Below are 23290 nucleotides of genomic sequence, written 5' to 3'. Positions count from 1 at the left end.
CTCCTTTCTCACTGCAACATCGAACATCGCGCTACAATATAAACCATGCAACCCACTACTACCCAAGCTACCAAGAAAGACACTTCTGAAGAAAAAAAGGACAATTACATGTTTGGAGGAAGTTGCAGTCCAATTTGCGTGATTGCGTAATACCTTTGAGCTTATTTTTGGCCAGTTCGTTCTGTGACGTGACTTTCTCAATAATGTGTTAATGACTTTGGCTCAGATCAAGTTTTTGGACGAGTGTATAGCTTTTATGCGTAATGTAAGTATCGTTTAAAAGTGTTTTTGCTATATTACAAGCTCATATTACAAGCTCGTCTGTCCGAATGTGGTGGCCACAGCTGAACATCTTGGTTCCGGCTTTGAGGAATCCCGAAGGCCCGGCGATGAATGCCTTTAGGTAGTGATTCTTGATTTGCTTGTTCTCGACTCCTCCATAAAAGTAGTCGTTTGTAGGAGTGCACCGGCCTGAATCAAAGTTGGGACCGCCTACGATGATTGGTACGTTGTTCGTCTCGAAAGGCGGTGCCCTCGTTGGCCGCAAAACGACTTTCCCAATCCATCTGTGATTTTCGGACAGCGGTTTTATGCATCGAAGGGAGTCTCTGATATAGCGTCTGCGGGACATTTCTTTGATCGGTGGGTTCCATTTAACCTCATCGCTTCCATACGGCGTGTTGGACAGAGCACTGGTTGTTGACGAGGCACGGTTCCGGTAGCCGTTTCTCCTCTCTGCTGTGTACACGTAATCGTCGTCACTGTCGTGGAAAATTCCCTCGTCAGCGTAGACAGAGCTTGCTGGCTCCGGGCCGGGTGTGGGAGCGGGATCGCGGCCTGCGTTCTCGTCATAATCATCTCCATCTTCATCCTCGTCTTCATCCTCTTCATCTTCATGAGGAACGCTTAGGCAGCCCAGATGCTCGGTGGAATTGCTGCCGAGAACTTCCGCTTCTCGATGTTCGCGGACGATTTTCTGGAACTCGTCCAAATCACGTTGAGTGTGCGTATTGTATCTTTGAACTGGGATTGAATCTATAGATGCTGCCCCAGGAGAGAAAGCCTCCTCCTCTGGGGTGAATGGGAGTGCAGGATCGCCTAAGGTATTTGTAAAAGCGGAAGCATGGCTCTCCATAAGATTCATGCCAGGAGGGAGCTGCCTGTTTATTGAGCGATCACGAAGGTTCTGTAGCAACGGCGAATATTTTGGTAAATTTTTGTGTGGCAGAGACTTGGTTCTCGCAACAGCGATATCTTCTTCTTCATCTTCCAGGACGCTATTCAGACCTCTTGCTGGTGAATGAAACATCTCCCCGGTGACTTTCCTATTTGAAGCGCTACGTCTTGTCTTAAACAATCCCCTTAATCTCGATTTCAGACCTGGCGAACCGCTTGAATCCTCCGCCACGGAGTTTTTCCTACTGGAGGGCGCCGACTTTGTTCGGGTCTCTGCACGTTGACTAGAAGACGGTGACTTGTTGTATATTTGCAAAAGCCCTGAGCTTAAACTTCTGGTGTTCCTCGCTTTCGTTGGTGAGGGTTCCTCATTTGAAGTCCTGGAGAATTCTAGTGCTGATAGCGAGGTACCGCTGCTTGTACGAAATGAATAGCTATTAGATTTGCCATGGCTGTCGGAGGAGAATAAACCGTCCCTCTTTTTTGGCCGCGGACGTCTCCTTCTGCGAGGCACCACTCGATAACTTGGATATTCTCTCAGATCCAAATCTAAGGAAACACAGATACCCATTTGCAGATACATGGTAAACATGATCATATCATCGACATGCGAGAAGTTTAAAAGAAATTGCTCCGACTCGCAGCGCATACGCAAAACAAATGTTTTCTTCGTATAATCGGTTGGGATTCCCAGCTTTGCACATTGTAGCGAGTATGTTTTGACAATCTTATCGTCTGAAAGGTACTTCTCCCTGTTCTTGTCGATGTTAAAAGTTATTCTCTCTTGATCCGCTTTGTTGAATTGGTATGTGCTTCGTGATTTCAGAGAAAGAAAGTGAGAATGATGGCTATGACTACTCCCAAGCTTCGAGTCACCACCAGAATAGTGCTTGATACCAGCCGTTAAAGACTCGTCGATGTGGTAAAAGTTGAGTTGCGTGGAATTGACCTGCATGATGAAATTCCTCCACTGTTTGCATGGCGAAGGCTCATAAGGTGACTGCCATTCCGATTTCATGGAGATAACTGTAAGAGCCTCCACAGCTGGTTTGTATTTCGGCGGTACAGCTCTTGGAGAGCAACCTTCGACGGTATCGTAAAGAGGGAATCTAATTCTTTTGTTCGGAGTGCAGCTAGAGTAAGTCGGCGGCGAAGCAGGCAACGGATCTATAAAATGAAAAATCTCATTACCGTCATCTAGATATCTCGGTACTTCCGTTGAGCTCTTCTTTGAATTCTCTTCCAGCCTTCTCTCCATTTTTAACGCACCCTTTCGCATCTGTTGGTGATGCTGGCGCTGATTATCAGCAATAGTTTCGCTATTATTGCTTGAGCTTGTCAATTCTTCACCGATTGATACTGAGGAGCTCGAGCCTCTCGATTTCATTCTATCAATTTCACTTAGATGGCCATTGTCGCTCACCTTGAAATACGATGTTGGCAGAGACATTGGCTCTTTGGATTTAAAAGCACCTCGCAGCACTTTGTGAACTTAACTGGAAGCCTTTGAGCCCTCTAGAGGTCGATTTAAAGGCAGGCTTGGCAAAGTCGATCGGGTTTTAAAAGATGCGGGTCCTTGGGGATCACTTAACAGCAATCCCTAGATTTCCAAATACTGGTGCAAAAGAAAATACGGCTCCTTACCGACCAGATTAGGACGGATTAAATGCCAAGCAATCTTTATTAAATGAATGTCCTTGACTTGAATGAAACTTTAAGAAGGAGCCAACTCTCCTAACCCAATTGCTGATGGTCCGAGAACGTCACATGTGTAAACAACGGTCACATGCCAATAGTGAAAGCTGGGCCATCGGTAGGTGTAGCTATTTAGTTGCTTAAATCGTCGTGTAGACCGCGTATTGATGTCTTTGTGCGAGGTTCGGTTCAATGCTGTAGCGTTTCTGTGTTAGTTCCAAGCCGAGTGCCAGGTACCGTTCCTGCCGCGACAACGAGTTCAGATCTTTCCAATCTTTCGTCAGTCCTGAAACTTCCTGCCGCACAGAGCGACGTGCCTGATCTTCTTGCTGCCAAAGCCGCAATGGATTTCGTCTCGGTTGGTGGTACCCTCGAACGAGTTTGAACTCGGTTGCGACCTTGCTCATGAGTTTGCAATCCTTAGAGGACTCCGGGGATGTTTGCAGAGCTTTCCAGACTTCCAGCCACAATTCGCTGAACATTCTTATATCTCCGTACTAGGGTTATCACCAGGCAAATGGAAAAGAAGAATCCCGCCATCGTCAGATAAACGGTTCCACCGATGCCATATATAAGGAACACCGCTATAGCCCACGACTTGACGAGAGACTGGTACACCGCTACCACCGTGGTTCGTATCTCACTTGAGGAGTCGTATCTGGAGATGAGGGACCGCACTGCGGGCCATGTATAGTAGACTATGATGTTGTGGAACTTGCTTAAAAGATCATTTCTGGCTTCTAACAAGCGGTATGGACCCCCGACGCTGACGAAGTCGTTCACGTAGTGCAAATACAGTAGGATGTCCTTGACAAAATCGGTCTCTGAGAAGGTCACTGAACTAAAGCCGCTTCTTAAAATGTTGTACAGCGAGAATGGGAAAAGCAGTAGTACCACAAAATAGTCGAGTAGTAATAGGTTTCTTATCAAGATCTGTAGGTATGTTCTTCTGGGTGCAAACAATGGTCCTCGTCTGCCCGCATTGAGTTCGGCATCTTCAGCACTACCGTGATCGGCTGCATTTGCTTGTCCTCTATTATGTTGTACTTCTCTCTCAATCGCCTCCATCAGATCATTGAGGCTCGATCTCACCTGGTGTTGTACATCTTCTGCTGGTCGCTCCCGAAGCCTTTCTAACGCTTGAGACTCCTGTAAAAACTGCTGGTAAAGGTCGTCATCCATCTCATCCATAGATTCAACTGCTTCTGGCTTTCCAAAGTGATCCATGTTATGTTCTTTTAGTGATCGAGTTTATTTCGCAATGGCTCCCTGAAGAGCCTCCGCTAATTTGAAGACACCAGTTGCACCTTAGATGCCGGTTGGCCAGATAGAAGAGATGAGAATTTGCAAAACATTATAAAGATGAGATGGTTTGCAAGTAAGCTGTTGGTACTGCTGTCGTTGGCTTCTTTAGTTTGGGGGAATACAGAGTCTTTCTTTCTAAAAGTACCAAAGGACTTCCCGATCAGGCCTGCTGATCAAAAGGATGGTCAATTCACCACAGTGATCTCGCTGGAGCATTCCAATAATGCGAAGATAACATATGAAGCGGAGATTGGTCGGCGCAGGCTTGAATTTATCGAATTACAGCACTTACAAGTCGACGAGACCTACCAGGTCAAGATATGTTGGAGTGCATTGGATCCCATCTCGATTGGGGAGATGGACTGGTTCATTGTACCGCACTCCACCAGTTTTGAAGGCACTGTCAGCGAAGGCGCCCGTATTTTCATACAATTCGCTGTAACAAATGACTCTTATCCTCCGATGGAGGCTGGCACAGTAGTGCCGATCAATGTATCAGTTATAAACTGCAAGCTAGGAATACCTGTGGACCTTTATGGGGTGATAATATATATAGCCATCATCGTGGCCTCTGTGGCTTTCCTAAGCAAGAAGATCAACCTATGCGGCATGATTAGAAGATAGAGTTTATAGATCAGGGTCCACTATGAAGGAGCAAAAGTATTTGACCGCGGCATAAGTTTCTTTGCCCACTGGTCGTATGAACTTTGATGGCAAGAGAAATCCGTGGTTACCGGTGTCCCTCAGCTTTAATTGAAAAGCCCACCGCGCTCTGTGGTGGTACATGAAATCAAGCGCGGAGCCAGATCCCAAGCCTGGCATCAAATCGGAACCGCGGTCTTTGCAAGCCGGGCTCACTTTGTAATATTTCCCAGACCGATTTCGGATGGCCTTTGATAGTCCATAGGACAGCTCTAGCAAGTTCTCCAGATCCCTAGGAAGCGCATCGCACGAGTAAGCATATGGATAAAGAATCTCCTGAGAGTAAGAGTGGAAGTCCAAGAAGCCATAAACTTTGTACTCACCTTTAGTAGTGTTCAAATAATCTGCCCAGGAGGATGCTTCGATTGCTTCGAATGGCTCCTCTCCGCTATACTCTTCGCTGCACGGGAACTCGTTGTTGGCCGTCCACTGGTAATCGAAGGAGTGATCAATGTCTATACCCGGACAGCTAGGCACAAACGTCTCTTGACGGTTCTTCCGCCACAGACGATCGTGTTCCCAGGTATAGGCATATCCGTCCGGGTTAAACACAGGAATTATGAGGAAGTCTAGATGATCCAAGAATCTTGTCTCTTTTTTCGACATCCCGTATTTGGTAAGCAGCTGGTAAACGGTCCAGCAGACCGAGCTTATACTTATCCATTCTCGGGCGTGAATTCCGCCCGTCATTACAATCGTCTTCTTTTCAGGATTCGTCTCGGGATTGTTAGTCGAGATGTGCAATGCCTTCAAAGATCTGCCTTCAAAGGTCTCCCCGACCCATTCGACCTTCACCAGATGAGGAAAACTATGCTCCAAGAGATCAAGCCACGAGTATATCGTCTCCAAATCTCTGAATTCGTGGAAGAAAAAGTCCGAGGATCCCAAGTTTGCAAACGAAACCTGCACTTCCGAATCGCTCTCTGCTCGAGTTCCCTTCTCCTCAGCATACGATTCCCTAACAGCTCTCTCTAAATCCTCTATCATGATATCGCATCCCTCTACGGGCCCTACACCCTTGTGCAATCGTATATCAATGAACTCCTCGTTGCGTGCCCATATATCGTAGTCATTCGTCAGAGGTTTCACTATATCCTCCACGACATGTCTGTGATCCCTGGTCTTGAACCGGCATACCATGTACTCTGCATAGCTCTGGACCTCACACTGAGCAACAGTAGCCGCTACCACCAGCAGAGATACAGCAATTTGTACCAACCTCAGCATTCAAATTTTACCAGCCTCAATAGCCTTCACAAGATAACAGAACCCAACTCAAAGGTACCCAATTGATTCGCAGGTCAAAGTCAAAGAAACCAGCCTATCTCAGCAACACATAGGACCATACAATCGTCACTAACCTCCGGACCTGTGCGAGTTCTTCATTATGGATAGCTTATTGAGGGTCCCCGGATTGCGGGTTTGCAGCGGCCGGGTAACAGAGTCCAATAAGCATTGCCATAGATAAGAGGGTCAAGCTACCTATAACTTGAGCTTCAAAGCACTGATCAGCATGAGATAAGGTATCATTAGGAGGTTATGAGCGATATATCACCCACGAGCAGCAGTGTGGATTTGACCAAAGCGGCAAAGGAGCAAAACATCGATATTTCGAAGCTAACAGCGCAAGAATTGAAGCTCTACAAGATGTATGGTCGATTACCGTCGAAGAAGGACTTATTTAAACATAAGATGCAGGAAAGAAAGTATTTTGATAGTGGAGATTATGCTCTGCGCAAAGCCGGGGTAATTCAGTCTGAGGGTACAAGCAATAATAATCTGCCCGTTACGAACCCTGGAGGCTTGAGAGAATCGATAATACGGAGGCGGATGAGTAGCAGCGGCGGCGACTCTGTATCGAGGCAAGGCAGCATTTCGAGCGGTCCGCCTCCGAGGTCTCCAAACAAGTAGACGAAAAGATGCTTATGTAAGAGTTAATATCAATGGGCTTGTGTCAGCGTTTATTCAATAAGTACGTAGGTGGCGGTGTCAGTCATTGGGAGAAGAGGTATCTACCTAACTTTCCGAACAGCAGAAGGCCCAGGAAATAGAAATCCATAAAGTACAAGAACTGCGATTTGTCGCTCACATCTCCGTAGCAGGAGACACATGCCAATAGCCCAAGCGATGAGCAGCCGATGAACATGGACTTTGTGCTGTCAAACAGCAGCCACAGTATGATGTTCAGAAGACCCCAGGCGCCTGCGGCTTGCAGCGAGGAAGACCACTCGACCTTTCTGATCCCGAAAGTGACCCCAAGCATGGCGTTGACGCTCCTGATGATCGATCCGATCGAGTTGTGCGAGGGTCCGGTCTTGAAAATGTAGTCCATCAACGGGATCGCCAGCCCAAAAAGAATTCCCTCCAACGCGTATGCTCCCCACTCTGGGATTCGGCCTCCGGTCAAAGCGTTGGAGATCTCTACCCCGAGAGACAGCGGTCTTGATGCAAAATCAGGATGCAGAAGATGGTTGTCGTGCAAGTGTCTCGACAGTTCGTGGTACGAAATGCCCGCGATGGACAACAGCAACATTGCAAACACAAAATTCACCATTTTCGTCCACCATTGTTTCTTGACTCTCGGTTCTAAACTCACGCTTGTCGCTGGACCTGCAGAGAATCCCAAACCTGGCTCCAGTGACAAGCCTGAGTCGTCCTGGCTTTCTCCCCTCGAGCGCTTTATCTCTTCGTAGACTTGTGTATCTTCACTTTTAGTGATGTCTTCATCGTAAAGAGAATACAACTGCGGCCTCGTTAAGTTGCTTATGGATTCAGTGCTCTTGGCACCAATGTCAGACCTCGAACGTGATAGCCCTCCCAGCTTCCTTCCACCATTCGCAGCTCCGTGCGACTTCTTTGCCATTCTAAATCAATCAATTCCTGATCCGCTACCGAACAACTGGGATGCTTAGACGAAACAGAAACAGACTCGAATATATAGCTAAGGGCTTCGTTTACTGATGCCCTGAACCTTCAGGATAAGAAGCTTTAAGACCGTTAAACCGTTAAATGCTTGATCTGAAAGACCCCATGTAGGGTAACAAGAGCATCTATAAGTACCAGCTACTAGGCCTTGTTTGGACCAGTTCAGATTCTTCAAGTGGCCGTCGAGGGCTGCTGGTCGTCATCTGCGGGTGGTAATGAGTACCGACCACAAGAATCCACATGTAGCCAAGGTAGCTGTGTTGCAGAAGAAGCCAAATAAAGAGGACGCTCTACAATTGCTTAAACATATAGCACATAGTATTTCCTATATTATGAAGGAAAATGGGTTCAAAGTTGGATCGTTAGTGGAATTTTACCCTCGGGATAGGAGGCTTCTTGGCATGAACGTGAACAGGGGCATGAAGATCATGCTGCGATTGAGAAATCCTAGCGATGAGTTCCAATTTCTTCCTCGAGAATCAATTATGGGCACAGCGTTGCATGAGCTCACTCACAACGTGTTTGGCCCACACGATAACAAGTTTTATGCTAAGCTGGATGAGTTGACCGGGCGGCAGTGGGTTATCGAACAGCGAGGGCTATACGACACGTTTCTGGGCCAGGGACGTCGCTTGGGAGGCTCTCAGCGTCGTGAAATTGAGCTGAATCGAAGGCAGAACAGTCAGGTTATTAGGTCTCGGGGCGTACGACTGGGATCGCTCGCTGGCGGGCCCTCTGACCGAACTCCCAGAGAGATGGCAGCATTAGCTGCTCAAAGAAGGGCTGATGACAGTAGGTGGTGCGGCGAGGCCAAGCAGGGCAGAGTCGAGCAGCCAAGCGACGAAGATTTGGAGGTTATCACTATCGATGGAGAGGAGAGTGATGGCTGCTCGATCAGAAACGGGAATGAGTCCATAGAAATTATAGACCTAACGTGATGTCGGTTCTGAATGGACCGGAAAGAATTGCAGAAGCATCTTGGATTTTTTTGCTGGCTGGCTTGATAAAACAAGAGTGTTTGTGATTATGCCATGTTTAATGTCCATGATAGTAAGCGCTCCAGAGAGACCGTAGCTTTCTTCTTGATCAGGCGCAGAAACTTTTACGGCAGGATTTTCATCTTGTTAGCTGACGGCAATGAGCAGTGGGAAATGCTCCCTTCCTGCTAAACTCGATTCAAAATGTACTAATTGGTATCGTCTAGCTACAAATATGAATAAAGTAAAAACGTGAAATTTTTAATCCAAACCATTAAACAAAGAAAAACCAAAGAACCCATTCCCGTTCGCAGCTAAGATCTTGATGCTGATCTCTAGACCAAAAGATCATTTGACTTGCCGCTTTAGCCGACCTATCATCATCCTTGATAAATCTTCTCCCGCAACGCTTTCAGACGATTGGCGATGCTGTCTATATATTTCCTTATGATTTTTTTATCCTGATCATCCAAAACACCAATAGTAGCCCCATCGGTTTCCCCATATAAATCATCGCCGCTGGGTTCGTCCAGCAAAGTTTCTAACATCCACAATGACGTGGCGTACGCCAGCTCACAGTTGCTTAAGTGTTCACCCTGTATCTCCACTTTAGCGGCCGCCTTGGAAATCTCTAGCGCACGATCATACAGAACCTTCTCTAGATAAACGGGCTCATCTGCAGAGCAAGATTCATGATCTGTATGGTGAGATCCCTTACTTTTCGACTCCATAGGATCGCCATCTCGAGTAGATCCTTCAGCTGTTTGCTCCTTACCATGAATAGTATCATCGCTAACATTGGTAGATCTCAAATCAGCAAGCCTCAATCGTAGAAAGTCGGCCTTCTCTAAACATTCATTGAATTTCTCTCTAATCCATTGAACAAGAAGATTTAATCGCAGGGAGAACACCTTTTCCTGTGGATCATACCACCAAGTGGACGTCATTTGCATTGCCTTGGCCAAAATTGATAGTGCCTTCATGTACAGAACGATCGCTTCCGTACATAAGTGGCGAATCTGAGCCGTAGGAAGCTCATTGATCGTTTGGCTATTTTGGGAATTGCCTGACCCAGAGTTTCTATTCCGAGAGCTAGAATTCACTAAGGGATTGACATCCTCGGAACTTTCCTCTTCTTCGATAGCGCAGCTGCCATTGCTCAATCTCTTTTCAAAATTGAAGCCTCTTGAAGGAGCAACTTGTGAGAATTTAACCTCGGCGTAGGAGAAAATGACAAAGGCTTTGGCAGACAATCTCTCAAGCAGCGGAACAATAGTATTGCTGTCCAACTTTTTAGGCTCTTCGTCTTTCAGATGTTCCACTCGCAGAATAATATTCTCTGTTAGGTCTTGAAATATCCTGGGATTAAGCAATGATGGCTTGTAATTAGGCGAAGATGAGTTGGAAACTTGTTGCTGTACGTCAGTGACAGTATTAGCACTAGAGCCAAATAACCTACTTGAAGCGATACCCAAAGCTCTTGACAGCGCATTGGATGGATTGAGCGATGTTATTGATAAGCGACGATCGACGAGTGATGGGCGCCGAGAAGAGCTACTCCCAGTGGATGCGCGAGCATTTCGATTCCTTAGTAACTGAGGAGGCGTTTGCTGCTGCAGCTGCTGCGCTGCCGCGGCCATTGAGATACTACTAGATCCCGGCACATGTAGCATCTGTTGATGAGCACTTGGTTGCAAAAGAACAGAACCTGAACCTGCTTGGGCAAATTCGTCAGCTAGTACATTGACCTCTACGCTTTTCTTTTCCACGACAACGTACTCTTTTTCCAGTATGAGGTCTGATCCCGAATCTGCGTTCCTCGGTCTATCAACAGACGACGTTCGTTTGATAATGCGTGCGGCATTAATACCAGTCGCCGACGTAGGACTCAAGCTTTCTGCTTCTCTACCCATATTTGCATTTGGCTTCTCGTTGGTTTTAGTGGTAGTCAATGGTTTTAAGCCTATATTGAAGACTGCGTTCGCATTCTTGTGTACGTTCAGGCCTGACTGCCCCTTAGCAGGCCCGGTCAGATACTCTGAGATAAACATATTGCTTTCAACAACATCCTTTGACTTCGTCTCCAGCTCTGAGATCGCATCTTCCAGCTCATAACGGGAAAGATCCTCGTTTACCAACTTATTGTCAAAAAACTCAGCGAATCCGATCCTGTGGTTAGGGTCAAACGTCAGCAAACTGCAAACCAAGTCCCTTAAAGCGGGCTCTACTTCGCACTGGGCTGGAAAGGCAATGATGTCATTCGCTTTCTTAATTTTCTTGAACAGTTCCAGGTGGTTGGAGGCCTTGAATGGTGGCTTCCCGCAGGCCATCTCATAAACCACGGTCCCTACAGACCACAGATCCGCTTTGGCATTGTACTTCTGGTAGTTCAGAATCTCTGGGGCCATGTACAGCGGAGAGCCGCAAAGCGTCTCTGCCAAAGACGTATTTGGTAGGAACCGCGCGAAGCCGAAGTCCGCGATCTTCAGGATCGGCAAATTGTATATCCCAACAAAGCCTAGTTCATGAAACGTCTTAGAGTCAGAATAGCCAACCAGTGGCGTCGCTAAAAGAAGATTCTGCGGTTTGATATCTCTGTGAACAAGGTTCTTGGACCTCAGAAATTTCAAAGCTGACGCAAGTTGTTGCAAATAACTTATCACAAACGCCCTATGAAGCCCGTTATGATGCTCGCTGGGTGGAGGATACTTCTCGAACACCGTTCTCAGCAACGGATGATTCTCCATCAGCTCCTTGCGTCTCCTGATCAGGAAAGTCAGATCACCCAACGCACAGTACTCCATCGCCAGATAAAAATCCGTCGCAGTTCTCTCACAGTCCATCAGCCCGACGATATGCGGGTGTTTGATCTTCTTCAAGATCGCGATCTCGATCTCAAGGTTCTCCAGCAGTTTCTTGTTCTTCAACTTGGATCGCGAAACAGCCTTGATAGCTATATGCTGACTTTTATCATCTGTTCGATGTCCCTTGTAGACGGTGGCGAACGAGCCCCTACCGATCTCGTTTTCCATAGCATATTCGCCATTTATGATAGTGATGGGATGGTTATCAGACATCATTTGCACTGCCAAACACGCCGCTAGGCACTATGCTAACCTTCCACACACAGCTCAGACTACTCTCTGTTCTTGAAAGTCCTAAACCGTTAGCTGTTCTTGGTCTTGTACCCGTTATTATGTAATAGTCTCAAATTCTTGATACCTTGCGAGTGGAGTATCACCTTAAAACTATATGTGAGTCTTATGAAACTAATGGTCACACGTGAGCCCGTCTCAAAAAGTCATGGAATGCGATCTATGAGTCACACAAAAGACCCGAACAGCGACTTGACCAGCTGGAAGAGAACTTCAAGATCGATCTCTTCTTCCTTGGTTGCTCGATACTAGACGTGTTCTGTGTGGAAGGGATTTACGAGGCCCCGATCACGATGACTTTGGTTTGTTTAGTCGATCAAACCCCGAGATCATTTCTCACGTTTGGCCATTACGGATTTATAGAGAACTGGTCATACGTAAATAGAACGGCTTGATCATGGCATGTAGTATGCCTGATACATCTGCTGAGGCGGTTGTGCCGATTGCATCTGAGCGTGCTGCATCTGTAGTAGTTCTTGTTGCTGTTGCTGCTGTACTTGACTCAGTAGCTGGTAATTTGGATTATTCTGGTTGATTTCTACCGGTGTAGTGTATAGGTCTGGGCGTTGGTAGAGCGAGAGTAGTTCGTTCTTTTCTGCCTGTGTTTGCTGCTGTTGCAACTGTTGTTGATGTAATTGCTGCAGCTGGTGTTGTTGCTGTTGTTGCTGTTGAAGTAGGAATTGCTGCTGGTACTGTTGCTGATCTACGTAGATCATGCCCGTGGCGGGGTCGTAATACTGCTGAACGGGAGCTATGCCCGTGGCGCCGTCGAATACTGCAGGTTGTGGCAGCTGGCCGGTCGCGACAGGCATCATCAGGCTCTCGTCTGTGCCATCAAACACAGCCGGCTGCGGAGCGCTTTGACTAGCTGGTCTCCTGGGCAGCGGTGGATTGATATCTGGCGCAGACAGATTGGTTCGCGATCCTGCCCTGGAGTTGGTGACTGAGCTGCCTCTGCTGCCGTGCAACGATGTAGTGCTGCTTCCGTTGCCCCTGTTGTGGTTTTCGAGAATGTCGATGGCTCTGTTTACATCGCCGTGTGCGTGGCTGAGAGCCTGCGCATTCAAATCGATGTCCCTGAACCCCATGTCCTTCAACGTCCGCAGCTCTCGCGAGTACCTGCTCAACTCGTAGTCTCTCGCCTGACGATTGCTTAACCGGGGCAGATCGCCCGCTGAGCCGTAGCCTCTCCTCACATTAAGGCTGGATCCGCTTCTGCTCCTCTCTCTCGTGCTGTCTCTTCTCCTCCTGTTCCCGCTGATCCCGTAGTCGTCGGGGTTAATGGCAGAGTACCTGAACTTGCCGTTAACGTATTTATCTCTAATAAACTGCTCCACAACGCTCTTGTCCTCGTCACCGTCGTACGGAAAGGGCTGCTTCTTGGGATTCCACAGTTCGTTGTTATGTCTATTCCCTCCACTTCTTGCTAAATCGTCCAAGTCTCGCTCACTCCAGCGATCAATCGTCAGAGATTTCACGTCAGAATACGCATCGTCGTCTCTCAATGAAAGGATTTTCCGGTGGACTGAAGCGCATCTGCCACATAAAAACACTCCTAAATTAACCGAACACCATGTAGGGAAAACATTTCCACATTCTCCGCACCTGTTGCCGTTCTCTGGCAAATTGACCAAGTCTTTCAGTTCCTTCTCGGAACTTTTACTGGCATAGGAGCTGCTTCTGAATCTCATCTTGCCACTGGGAACCCACTACCAGTTGAACCCGTTCTTCCATCAGAGCACTCCTATTCAACTTTCTGGCTAAGTCTTCAGACTCCGAGCCCTTCGTACATGAAGATGTTCACGTGTATGGGAAAGCTTCCTCATCCAAATCCTGAGCACAAGTTTTGTGTTCTTGGCTACATGATAACTGCTATTATTCAACCCATATCTGGCCAGCTTGGTCCTGGGTCTTCAGTGGCTTGTTGGCGGTTTGGCTGTTTCATTTTTTATGTTTTGCACGAGTTTTATACCTTTCCGGTCCTCTGAAAAACACCTTTAGCCGCCCAACTGACTCATTAAGTTATACCGTTCAAAATCCAACCAAGTCAAAAACAATGGTATGTCTACAATCTCCTGTGTAGACCGTTTAAACACATCGTGCTCACTAACATTTGTAATTAGCCGCCCAAAAGACAGGTAGTAACTCTGGAAGAAAAGAAGAACCGTATTCTTGGGTTCCTGCAAGATGAATATTCCTTCTATAACATGAAAGAGCTGGAAAAATTGATTCCGAAGAAATGCGCCGGCGTGTCCCCTATGCTAGTGAAAGACTTAGTTCAGCAGATGATCGATGAGGACGGTTTGATCTGCGTGGAAAAATGTGGAAATATTAATGTTTATTGGTGTTTTAAGAACCAGATTATTCAGAAAGTTTATGACAGCTGTGAGAGACTGAAGGGGCAGATCGAGGCCAAGGAGAAAGAGACGGTGCAGCTCAAGGAAAATTTAAGATCGACATGCAATGGTGACAGAAAAGAGCTTTTCAAGTCCAAAGATGGAAAGACCCAGCTGTCCAGGCAGGAACAGCTGAAGTTGAACCGGGAGATTGAGGAAAGCATCAAGAACCTGCAATCGGAGTACAACCGGTTATCGCAGACGCGATGGGACAAGAAGAAAATAGATGAGAAGAAGAAGGCTCTGGACCAGAGTCTAAGGAAGCTGGAGGTTATCACTGATAACATCGATATTATTATCGACTATTTCCGCGCCAAATATGGCGTGGAGTCAAAATCTATCCGACAAGAGCTAGAGATTCCAGAAGATTTCCCACAGATTGAAACCTGAAGACTACCGTTGGCTGCGTCCCGCTATATAGTTCTATAGTCCCTGGTGCGAATGAGTTTTTACATGCTGATTCAAGTTGTCGCTTCTGCTGAATTTTTTTCCGCATATCAGACAGTTGAAGGGTTTCTCGCCCATGTGCAACGACCTGATGTGTCGCTTGAGATGTTCTTGGCGCTTGAATCGTCTATCGCAGTACTCGCAGCCGTACTGCTTCGATGCATCCGGGATGGGCGATGGCTTACGCCCCCGCGGTTTCGGCATACTGCTTGAATTTCGCTTCGCTGTGGCCGGTGCCAGCGATTTGACGTTCTGGTCGAGGACGTGCGCATCGAACACTGTGAACTGCGATATGGGCTCGGCGCCAAGATATTCGTCACCGTCGTCGTATTTGTCCTGCGTCGGTACAACCGTCTCGTGGTGATTGGAGATCAATTTGGATGGGTTAATCACTATGCTGCTGCTCGTCTCCTCGACGACAAGCTCTTCCTCCTCGTAGTTCTTGAGCGCGCTCTTCTTTTTCCTGCTCCAAAAATACTTCTTTCTGTCGTCGGCGGCGCCGGAGTTACTACTGAAGATGTTCAATTTGAAGTAATCCCTCATCTTTTTCCTCTGCGGTTCGTCAGCCCCATAAATCAGCGGATCGGTGAACTCCTCCGCCAGAAAAGTGTCTATCTCGAGCTGCGGCTCCGGCGCATCGCCACTCGCCATCCCAGCGAGATCGAACTCGAACGGGCGCACCTCGTCGTCACTCATCATTACTATATCCTCATCGTTGTCGTTAAAAGTCGCTGGTGGTGTCATATCATCATTCTTCTTACCGAAATACTCGTATTCATAATAGCCGGCATTATCGACGTCGTATTCCGAGATGGAAAGTCTTCGACTCTCCCGCGTAGCTTCGCCGCCATCAGGCTCTTGCAAACTGAAAAAGTCTTCAAAAACATTCACACCATTAGCACTGACCGAAGGTCTCCTCGGAATATAACCTCTCTGCGTCTCGGACGCGAGGGTATTTCCTGTCAGATCATTATTCACAGCTTGATCCAACTGTTGCTTAGGTATCAGTTGCAAGTTGAAATGATCATTCAAACTCGTTGCAGTGCCATTGGATTCTATCCTCTGCAATTGCAAAGCCGACATATCCCACTAAATTTAAACCCAATCGATCCGGATCAACTCTTGATAGCGACAGACTCTTCACGAAACAAATACATGCACCGGAGTAATCTGCTGGTATATGTATCGTAGCGGTTGCGTGAATAACAGGAAATAATATAATATATGGTGTCTGCTCTAATTGCTACTACACTCATTATTAATAGGATACGTATGTACGTCCGTGCAAGTTCCAAAATGGAGGCGCATTAATTACAAGCAAACCTGCGCAGGCACCGCCGCCATTTCAGTTAAACAGTCGTACATAAGCATGTGCAATTTATATCAGCGAGATAAAAGCCGAGCCATTTTTCCGTTTTTGCCCCGCAACGGACTTAGACTGGTTCTTGGGTTAATTCCGTTTATCCATGTGACACGTATTACCCGCAGAGATGGCTCTTTTGTGGCTTCGAGTCATTGAAAGACGCCACAGAAGTACTCCATGAATCAAAGGTGAGGCTGACTGAGGTCGTGTCGGTGTTATAACGGGCACATCGGGGTTTTGAAAGTCGAGTCCTTCAGCTTTTGTGAGGGCGGCATTTGGAGAAACAGTGATCGGGGTTACGCTGGCATAGATAACACTGCCAAGTAATACAAGCCGGTTCTCGAAGGTCTCTCTTGCTTCCGGATAGTTAGGCACAGTTAACGCTCGCAAGTCTAACTGTGAGAAGTCATCGCGAACCTGGGCTATATAAGAAACTGTCCTATTTTGTGTTTCCAGGGAAAAGAGCGAGAGGGAGGTCAAGGTTAAGAAGCATAACGCGCTAGACATGGTCCAGAATTTTAAGAATTTCAAGCCGTCGCTGACATCTGGTTTGGTCACAAATAGAAGCGATAGGGATAAACATGGAGCTTCCATCCATCCAGTGTATTTATCTACCACGTTCAAAGTTGATCTGGACAATCCAGAAGCGCAGAACTTCGACTATTCTAGATCGGGCAATCCGTCCCGTAGTCTACTGCAGCACCAGATCGGTAAGCTATACGAAGTGCCTGCGAGTCACGTGCTCGCTGTTGCTTCTGGCATGACAGCATTGGATGTGATCTTGAGGGGACTGGTTGTGTCGAGTACCACTCACGTTCCCACTATCATCGCGGGCGATGATTTGTACGGCGGTAGCAACCGATTGTTGTCGTTTTTGAGTTCAAGGTCGCACGCGCGCACTGTGCACGTCGACACGGCCGACTTCGAGAGGTTCAGCACCGTGTTCGACTCCATTGATAAGGTAGACTGCGTGCTCCTTGAGACGCCAACCAACCCACTTTGCAAGGTGGTTGATCTGCCTCGCATCGTTTCTTTCATCAAGAGCGCATCTCCGGCTACTTGTGTTATCGTTGACAACACTATGATGAGCGGGCTGAACTGCAATCCGCTGAAACACCAGTGCGATGTTGTGTATGAGTCGGCCACCAAGTATCTGAACGGACACCACGATATCATGGGCGGTGTGATCATCACGAGGACGCCGGAGATCGCTCAGGACATCTACTATGTGGTCAATTCCACTGGTGGCGGTCTTTCACCACTGGAATCGTGGCTCTTGAATCGTGGTCTGCGTACCCTGAGCGTGCGTCTGTACCAACAGCAGTACAACGCCATGATCATAGCACAATGGCTCGAGGACAGCTGTGGTTTCAAAGCCACCGAGAAAAACAGCGCTCTAAAGACAAGATACGTTGGGCTCAAATCGAATCCGCAGTTCGAACTGCACAGATCCTTTAACAAAGGCCCAGGCGCCGTCCTATCATTCGAAACTGGCTCCTTGGAGCATTCGCGCCGCATCGTGGCGTCCAAGACTTTGCAAATCTGGTCCGTGACAGTCTCCTTTGGTTGCGTCAACTCTCTGCTTTCCTTGCCTTGCATGATGTCGCACGCCTCCATCGATGCCGCCGTGAGAAAAGAACGCGAGTTCCCAGAGGACCTAATCAGACTCTGCGTCGGTATCGAGGACGTTTCTGACCTACAAAAAGACCTTCTCAACGCAATGATCGACGCAGACGTGATAGAACTGCGGGAGAACGGCAAATATCTCTACAACAGGCTGAACGATCACTTGGGGCTGAACACCATAGCTGAAAATGGACCCAAGGCTGGAAACATCTATGAGCAGTTTTACGGCAATGACCTGATCGAACAAGACAACAGAATGAATCACAGAGCACTTAAGCTATAGTATAATTTAATAATCATCAATGTCCAATGTTATGCGTCACGTGTATTATCAGCTAACAGCGCAGTTTATCTCTTGGAAGGTTCGCAGATAAAAGAAACCTCGAGCAGATAAGATCTTGACGTTAGGGGACTGTTAGGGGATTTGATAGTAGACGGAATGAAGCCAACTATATTGTTTGTGGCACATCCAGACGACAGATCGCAAATCTTACACTCCAAGCCGTTTCAAGATCGCTTTGAATGCCTTCACCACGAAGTGACCACCAAGGAATCCTTGTATAGCTTTCTCAAGGAGCACTCAAAAAGCCACAGGATAGTGGCAATCTACGGTGGATACCCAGCGTTTCACCCCTTGGGAGGTCTTACCCGTGAAATTATCTACAATGAGTGGTTTCCGCGCGAGACATTGCAATGTTTGGCGTTGTGTTCGAGAGGTTACAACGGGTTCGATCTAGAGGCGCTACGCGAGAATGGCATCATGTTGTTCAATTTCCAGGACCAGATATGTGACACGGACTCCGAGAGAGACCAAGGCGGCAACGACGTTGCCGACTGCGTGCTGTGGCACGTCCTGGAAGGATTTCGGAAATTCTCGTTCCAGCAAGAGATCTTGCGCGCCGATGGCGACACTTATGTGGCCAGGAACCACGGCGCCATGAAAAACGACAATTCCTGGGAGTTCGGCCATCGATTGAGTAGCGACGGCTCGCTGCTTGTCCGATCTCCGCGCGGAAAAAAATGCCTGATACTGGGATTTGGTAGTGTGGGCCAACAGATCGCCTACAAGCTGCATCACGGGCTCGGGATGCAAATTCACTACTGCAGAAGAACGGAACCACAGATCCCGGATGCCAACGGCTGGATTTATCATAGTTTCGATGACGAACTCAAGGCGCAACTCCGGCAGTTCAGCGTGATCGTCGTAGCACTGCCGGGAAACTCAGACACCTATCACCTCATAGACAAGGAATTCCTTTCCCATTGCGACGGGCCCAACCTGACTCTAATCAACGTGGGTAGAGGTTCTATTGTCAACTCAGACGACATAGAGTCAGCGCTGCAGCGGCGTCAATTGAGACACTTCGGCGCCGATGTCTTCTACAGAGAGCCCAAAGTGGATCAACTGCTGCTACAAGAGCACAAAATGGTCAGCATCACGCCTCATTTGGGTAGCAGCACGGAAGAGGTTTTCTACCAGAGCTGTGAACTCGCCTTGCGCAACATTATCGAGTGCCTAGACGGTTCGCTATCGCGTGTCAGCCAGGCTTCAAGAATAGTTTAGAAAAGATCGCAAGAGCCCCGGAGCTTTTTGAAGCCACACTCGCAATTGAAAATCGATTGTTTCTTCGTTTCTTCCCGCTTGTAAGCGATCGAGGAAGGCGGCTTCTTCTTGGTCTGTCCGCGTCTTGGCGGTATCTCGCTTTGTTGCCCCCACGCCAATTTTAAAGTCCGGGATTGTCAAGAATCGGAGTTTCGGCGGTTAGAATAAACTTATAAGAAGGGCATTTTTACATAGTCTAAGCTAGAGAATTGTCTTTAAGATGCATTGAATAGATCAGGCTGAGTGGTAGTATGGAGGATCGGCGTATCTTTGTCGGTATTAATGGCTTTGGCCGTATAGGAAGGCTTGTGTTGCGTGCCGCGCTGGCGCATCCGGAGATAGAAGTTAAATTGATCAACAACCCATCGACTACGCCCGAATACGCCGCTTATCTGTTCAAGTACGATTCTACTCACGGAAGGTATCCTGGGGAGGTGGAACACGACGATCAGTCGGTCACAATAACGCCTCCACCGAATGTTTTGGGCGGCAGGAAGCCGCAAAGGATCCTTTTCTCTCACCAGAGAGAGCCGGAGAACATTCCTTGGTCGGAGAAGGGCGTCCAATATGTGATTGACGCGACCGGCATTTTCAAGGAGGCGGACTCGGCTAGCAGACATCAGAAGGTGAGGAGAGTGATCGTCACGGCGCCGTCCAAGACGGTTCCTATGTACGTATACGGGGTGAACCATGAGGAGTACGATCCGAAGAAAGACTTTATTGTATCGAACGCGTCATGCACCACCAATTGTCTTGGTCCTCTTGTGAAATGTCTCCATGAGAATTTTACGATTGAGGACGCGCTCATGACCACGGTACATGCCACCACGGCGTCGCAAAAGACCGTCGATGGGACCTCGAGCGGCGGGAAAGACTGGAGAGGCGGCAGATCCTGCCAGGGGAACATAATACCCTCGTCAACCGGGGCAGCCAAGGCTGTGACTAAGGTGCTTCCTGATCTCGAGGGCAAGATCACTGGTATGTCCATCCGAGTGCCCACCATCAACATCTCGCTCGTGGACCTCACCTTCCGCACCCGGAAGGACACTTCTTACGCTGAGATAATCGCCACGTTGGAGAAACACTCCAAGGGCGACCTGAAGGGAATCCTCGGGGTAACCCATGAGTCTGTGGTCTCCTCAGACTTCATATCCGATCCAAGGTCCTCGATCGTCGATGCCACCGCTGGCATCGAGCTCAACAAGAACTTCTTCAAGATCTGCAGTTGGTATGACAACGAGTTTGGCTACTCCTCCCGTGTCGTAGACCTGCTTAGACACATAGCTCATGCCGATATGGACTGTTCCAACGGACTTCCCTATACTATTTAATTTTCAAGATTTGCAGCGAAAGTTTCTCTCATTCCTACTTTTTTTTTGTTATCCATCTGAACTTTCCGAAGAACTATTCGCCTCGATTGAATACGATGATAAGCTACTAAGTAGTTTCATTCACCAGCCAGCGATGTTTTTAGACTCACCGTAAGGAGACTTAGTTCAAGCAATAGTCGCTATTCTCGTTATGCCTAGAGAAGATGTGCCGAGCAAAAAGGAACCCACCAACACTAGGTTAACTATAACACTAAGTAGTGATCAAGTATCAAACCAATCACAAGATGTGGAGAAGCAATCGGTTAATAAGCATCGGTTCTGGAAGTGGGTTGTTGCTGCTTCCGATAAATTGGATTCGCTTGGTGTCGAGGCAAATGGTATCGAACGTATTTCACCGTATGAGCGTGGTACTTCCAAAAGACAGTTTCTACATGTGGCCGGATTATGGCTTAGCGCTGCCGGTGGACTGTCGTCGATGTCTTCGTATTTTTTAGGACCCTTGCTTTTCGAGCTGAGCTTTAAACAATCATTGGTTTCCGGGTTGGTCTCGATGATGATCGGTTGTCTTGTCGCTGCTTACTGTTCGACAATGGGTCCTCAGTCCGGTTGCAGACAGATGGTAACAGCCAGGTTCCTTTTCGGATGGTGGTTTGTGAAACTGGTTGCGCTGGCATCGATCGTCGGAGTCATGGGCTGGTCTGTGGTCAACTGTGTGGTGGGCGGCGAGATGTTGGCATCAATTTCTAACAACAAGGTTCCCCTTTGGGTTGGGATTATTATCGTTACTGCTTGCTCGTTTCTAGTGGCAACTTTTGGTATCAGACAGGTTCTAAGGGTGGAAACATACTTCTCGATCCCTGTCCTGACCTGTTTTCTGCTGCTTTACATCTCTTCAAGCGATAAGTATCATTTGATCAAGAATTTTAACAACAGCGATGTTGATCCGTCGACCATCAAAGGAAACTGGCTCAGCTTCTTCTCGCTATGTTACAGTATTACTTCGACTTGGGGTTCCATCACTGCCGATTATTACATTTTATTCCCAGAGGATACAGCCAAGACTCAAGTGTTTCTGCTAACATTTTTTGGTACGTTTTTACCGACACTTTTCGTCGGCATTCTAGGCCTTCTGTTGGCTTCTGTTGCGGCAGTGTACGAACCCTGGGCTGAGGCTTACAATGAGTATGGTATGGGAGGCCTATTACACGCTGGTTTCGAACGTTGGAACGGTTTCGGTAAGTTCTGCGTCGTGGTTCTGATCCTGAGTTTAATCTCCAATAACATAATCAACACGTATTCCGCCGCATTCTCCATCCAGCTATCGTCCGTGTTTGCTGCCCGCGTGCCACGTTGGTTCTGGTCTCTGTTCTGTACCGGCGTGTACCTTGTCTGTGCGTTGGTTGGCCGCAATCACTTCAGCACCATTCTAGGAAACTTCCTACCCATGATCGGCTACTGGATTAGCATGTATTTCATCCTTTTGCTGGAAGAGAACCTCATCTTCAGAAGATACTTCCTGCATTTATACACAAAAGAGTTCCCGCCAGAAAAGACTGAGGATGAACAACCAGAGGTCGGTACGTCTTCCCGGATGAACCTTCACAAAATCAAGAGGAGGTTGCTGGCATCAAAGAACAGATACAACTGGGACATGTGGAACAACTACGACGTGCTGACGCACGGTTACGCCGCTACATTTGCGTTTTTGTGCGGTGTCGCTGGCGTTGTCGTTGGCATGGCGCAGGCCTACTGGATTGGCCCCATCGCGGCCAAATTCGGAAAATCCGGCGGTGACATAGCAATGTGGCTAAGCATGGCATTCTCAGGCATAGTATACCCCTGGTGCCGGCTGCTGGAACTGAAGAAGTATGGTCGTTAACTGGTCGATTCGCATTCATGAAAGTTCACGTGACTCCAAACCAATGAACGCGTGGTATTTCTTAAAGGGCCGTACTGCGCGACAGCCTGTTTAGACCGGTAAATGCCATCTTTTAGATAGATGAATAGAACAATATTTAATTAACCTCCATTGCAACTCCTCGAGGACATCAATCGAATCCAGTCAGGCGGAAAATGTTGTCACTTCGTCAATCCTTTAGACTCGCTACCCCAGTTGTCAGATCCTCCAGAGCATTCAATACTTCTAGAGTTTTTCTACAAAGTAAGTCCGTTGTAAAGACTGCCCAATCCCTATCGGAAGTCAATGGTCCAGAAACTTTGATTGGTCCTGGGGCCAAGGAAGGTGAGATCCCTACCGATCTTGAACAAGCCACCGGTCTAGAAAGATTGGAATTACTCGGTAAATTAGAAGGTATCGAAGTTTTCGACCTAAAACCATTGGACTCCTCAAGGAAAGGGACCATGCAGGATCCAATTATTGTCGAGTCGTATGACGACTACCGTTACGTTGGTTGTACCGGCTCCCCTGCAGACTCGCACACAGTCATGTGGTTGAAGCCAACGGTGAACCAAGTGGCCAGATGCTGGGAATGCGGTTCAGTTTACAAGTTGAAACCCGTTGGTGTTGATACCGGTGACGGTCACCACTGAAGGGCTTGAGTTTACGAAGCATGTCGCACCTCTTGACCA

At 47.7% G+C, this 23290-nt stretch overlaps 17 protein-coding genes across 17 annotated transcripts; 10 read left to right on the top strand and 7 right to left on the bottom strand.

The window, feature by feature from the left end:
* Positions 1-45: 45 nt before the first annotated feature.
* Positions 46-150, top strand: MFA2 (mating pheromone a; the record flags this gene model as incomplete). Its single annotated transcript, XM_037283533.1, has 1 exon — positions 46-150. One exon carries the CDS (start codon positions 46-48, stop codon positions 148-150), a length of 105 nt encoding a protein of 34 aa, XP_037139429.1.
* A 154-nt stretch (positions 151-304) lies between these two features.
* HG536_0D02760 (uncharacterized protein) lies at positions 305-2626 on the bottom strand (the record flags this gene model as incomplete). Its single annotated transcript, XM_037283532.1, has 1 exon — positions 305-2626. The coding sequence occupies one exon, from the start codon at positions 2624-2626 to the stop codon at positions 305-307; it is 2322 nt and encodes a 773-aa protein (XP_037139428.1).
* Positions 2627-3291: 665 nt separating this feature from the next.
* ASI2 (Asi2p) lies at positions 3292-4098 on the bottom strand (the record flags this gene model as incomplete). The annotated part of the gene is made up of 1 exon (XM_037283531.1): positions 3292-4098. One exon carries the CDS (start codon positions 4096-4098, stop codon positions 3292-3294), a length of 807 nt encoding a protein of 268 aa, XP_037139427.1.
* A 135-nt stretch (positions 4099-4233) lies between these two features.
* Positions 4234-4800, top strand: PGA1 (Pga1p; the record flags this gene model as incomplete). The annotated part of the gene is made up of 1 exon (XM_037283530.1): positions 4234-4800. The coding sequence occupies one exon, from the start codon at positions 4234-4236 to the stop codon at positions 4798-4800; it is 567 nt and encodes a 188-aa protein (XP_037139426.1).
* A 3-nt stretch (positions 4801-4803) lies between these two features.
* ECM14 (putative metallocarboxypeptidase) lies at positions 4804-6105 on the bottom strand (the record flags this gene model as incomplete). Its single annotated transcript, XM_037283529.1, has 1 exon — positions 4804-6105. The coding sequence occupies one exon, from the start codon at positions 6103-6105 to the stop codon at positions 4804-4806; it is 1302 nt and encodes a 433-aa protein (XP_037139425.1).
* A 312-nt stretch (positions 6106-6417) lies between these two features.
* HG536_0D02720 (endosulfine family protein) lies at positions 6418-6789 on the top strand (the record flags this gene model as incomplete). The annotated part of the gene is made up of 1 exon (XM_037283528.1): positions 6418-6789. One exon carries the CDS (start codon positions 6418-6420, stop codon positions 6787-6789), a length of 372 nt encoding a protein of 123 aa, XP_037139424.1.
* Positions 6790-6871: 82 nt separating this feature from the next.
* On the bottom strand, positions 6872-7741 carry HG536_0D02710 (uncharacterized protein; the record flags this gene model as incomplete). Its single annotated transcript, XM_037283527.1, has 1 exon — positions 6872-7741. One exon carries the CDS (start codon positions 7739-7741, stop codon positions 6872-6874), a length of 870 nt encoding a protein of 289 aa, XP_037139423.1.
* Positions 7742-8018: 277 nt separating this feature from the next.
* WSS1 (metalloendopeptidase WSS1) lies at positions 8019-8741 on the top strand (the record flags this gene model as incomplete). The annotated part of the gene is made up of 1 exon (XM_037283526.1): positions 8019-8741. The coding sequence occupies one exon, from the start codon at positions 8019-8021 to the stop codon at positions 8739-8741; it is 723 nt and encodes a 240-aa protein (XP_037139422.1).
* Positions 8742-9160: 419 nt separating this feature from the next.
* ATG1 (serine/threonine protein kinase ATG1) lies at positions 9161-11860 on the bottom strand (the record flags this gene model as incomplete). Its single annotated transcript, XM_037283525.1, has 1 exon — positions 9161-11860. One exon carries the CDS (start codon positions 11858-11860, stop codon positions 9161-9163), a length of 2700 nt encoding a protein of 899 aa, XP_037139421.1.
* A 470-nt stretch (positions 11861-12330) lies between these two features.
* On the bottom strand, positions 12331-13626 carry GTS1 (Gts1p; the record flags this gene model as incomplete). Its single annotated transcript, XM_037283524.1, has 1 exon — positions 12331-13626. The coding sequence occupies one exon, from the start codon at positions 13624-13626 to the stop codon at positions 12331-12333; it is 1296 nt and encodes a 431-aa protein (XP_037139420.1).
* A 516-nt stretch (positions 13627-14142) lies between these two features.
* MND1 (Mnd1p) lies at positions 14143-14721 on the top strand (the record flags this gene model as incomplete). Its single annotated transcript, XM_037283523.1, has 1 exon — positions 14143-14721. One exon carries the CDS (start codon positions 14143-14145, stop codon positions 14719-14721), a length of 579 nt encoding a protein of 192 aa, XP_037139419.1.
* Positions 14722-14754: 33 nt separating this feature from the next.
* COM2 (Com2p) lies at positions 14755-15861 on the bottom strand (the record flags this gene model as incomplete). Its single annotated transcript, XM_037283522.1, has 1 exon — positions 14755-15861. One exon carries the CDS (start codon positions 15859-15861, stop codon positions 14755-14757), a length of 1107 nt encoding a protein of 368 aa, XP_037139418.1.
* Positions 15862-16646: 785 nt separating this feature from the next.
* Positions 16647-18050, top strand: STR3 (cystathionine beta-lyase STR3; the record flags this gene model as incomplete). Its single annotated transcript, XM_037283521.1, has 1 exon — positions 16647-18050. The coding sequence occupies one exon, from the start codon at positions 16647-16649 to the stop codon at positions 18048-18050; it is 1404 nt and encodes a 467-aa protein (XP_037139417.1).
* A 156-nt stretch (positions 18051-18206) lies between these two features.
* HG536_0D02640 (putative hydroxyacid dehydrogenase) lies at positions 18207-19331 on the top strand (the record flags this gene model as incomplete). Its single annotated transcript, XM_037283520.1, has 1 exon — positions 18207-19331. The coding sequence occupies one exon, from the start codon at positions 18207-18209 to the stop codon at positions 19329-19331; it is 1125 nt and encodes a 374-aa protein (XP_037139416.1).
* Positions 19332-19621: 290 nt separating this feature from the next.
* Positions 19622-20701, top strand: HG536_0D02630 (type I glyceraldehyde-3-phosphate dehydrogenase; the record flags this gene model as incomplete). The annotated part of the gene is made up of 1 exon (XM_037283519.1): positions 19622-20701. One exon carries the CDS (start codon positions 19622-19624, stop codon positions 20699-20701), a length of 1080 nt encoding a protein of 359 aa, XP_037139415.1.
* A 190-nt stretch (positions 20702-20891) lies between these two features.
* Positions 20892-22580, top strand: TPN1 (Tpn1p; the record flags this gene model as incomplete). The annotated part of the gene is made up of 1 exon (XM_037283518.1): positions 20892-22580. One exon carries the CDS (start codon positions 20892-20894, stop codon positions 22578-22580), a length of 1689 nt encoding a protein of 562 aa, XP_037139414.1.
* A 194-nt stretch (positions 22581-22774) lies between these two features.
* COX4 (cytochrome c oxidase subunit IV) lies at positions 22775-23251 on the top strand (the record flags this gene model as incomplete). The annotated part of the gene is made up of 1 exon (XM_037283517.1): positions 22775-23251. The coding sequence occupies one exon, from the start codon at positions 22775-22777 to the stop codon at positions 23249-23251; it is 477 nt and encodes a 158-aa protein (XP_037139413.1).
* Positions 23252-23290: the final 39 nt, after the last annotated feature.

The sequence above is a fragment of the Torulaspora globosa genome, chromosome 4 (genome assembly GCF_014133895.1).
Source record: "Torulaspora globosa chromosome 4, complete sequence".
Lineage (NCBI taxonomy): Eukaryota > Fungi > Ascomycota > Saccharomycetes > Saccharomycetales > Saccharomycetaceae > Torulaspora > Torulaspora globosa.
Note: the sequence above shows the minus strand (reverse complement) of the source record. Positions and strands in the feature narration are given on the sequence as shown.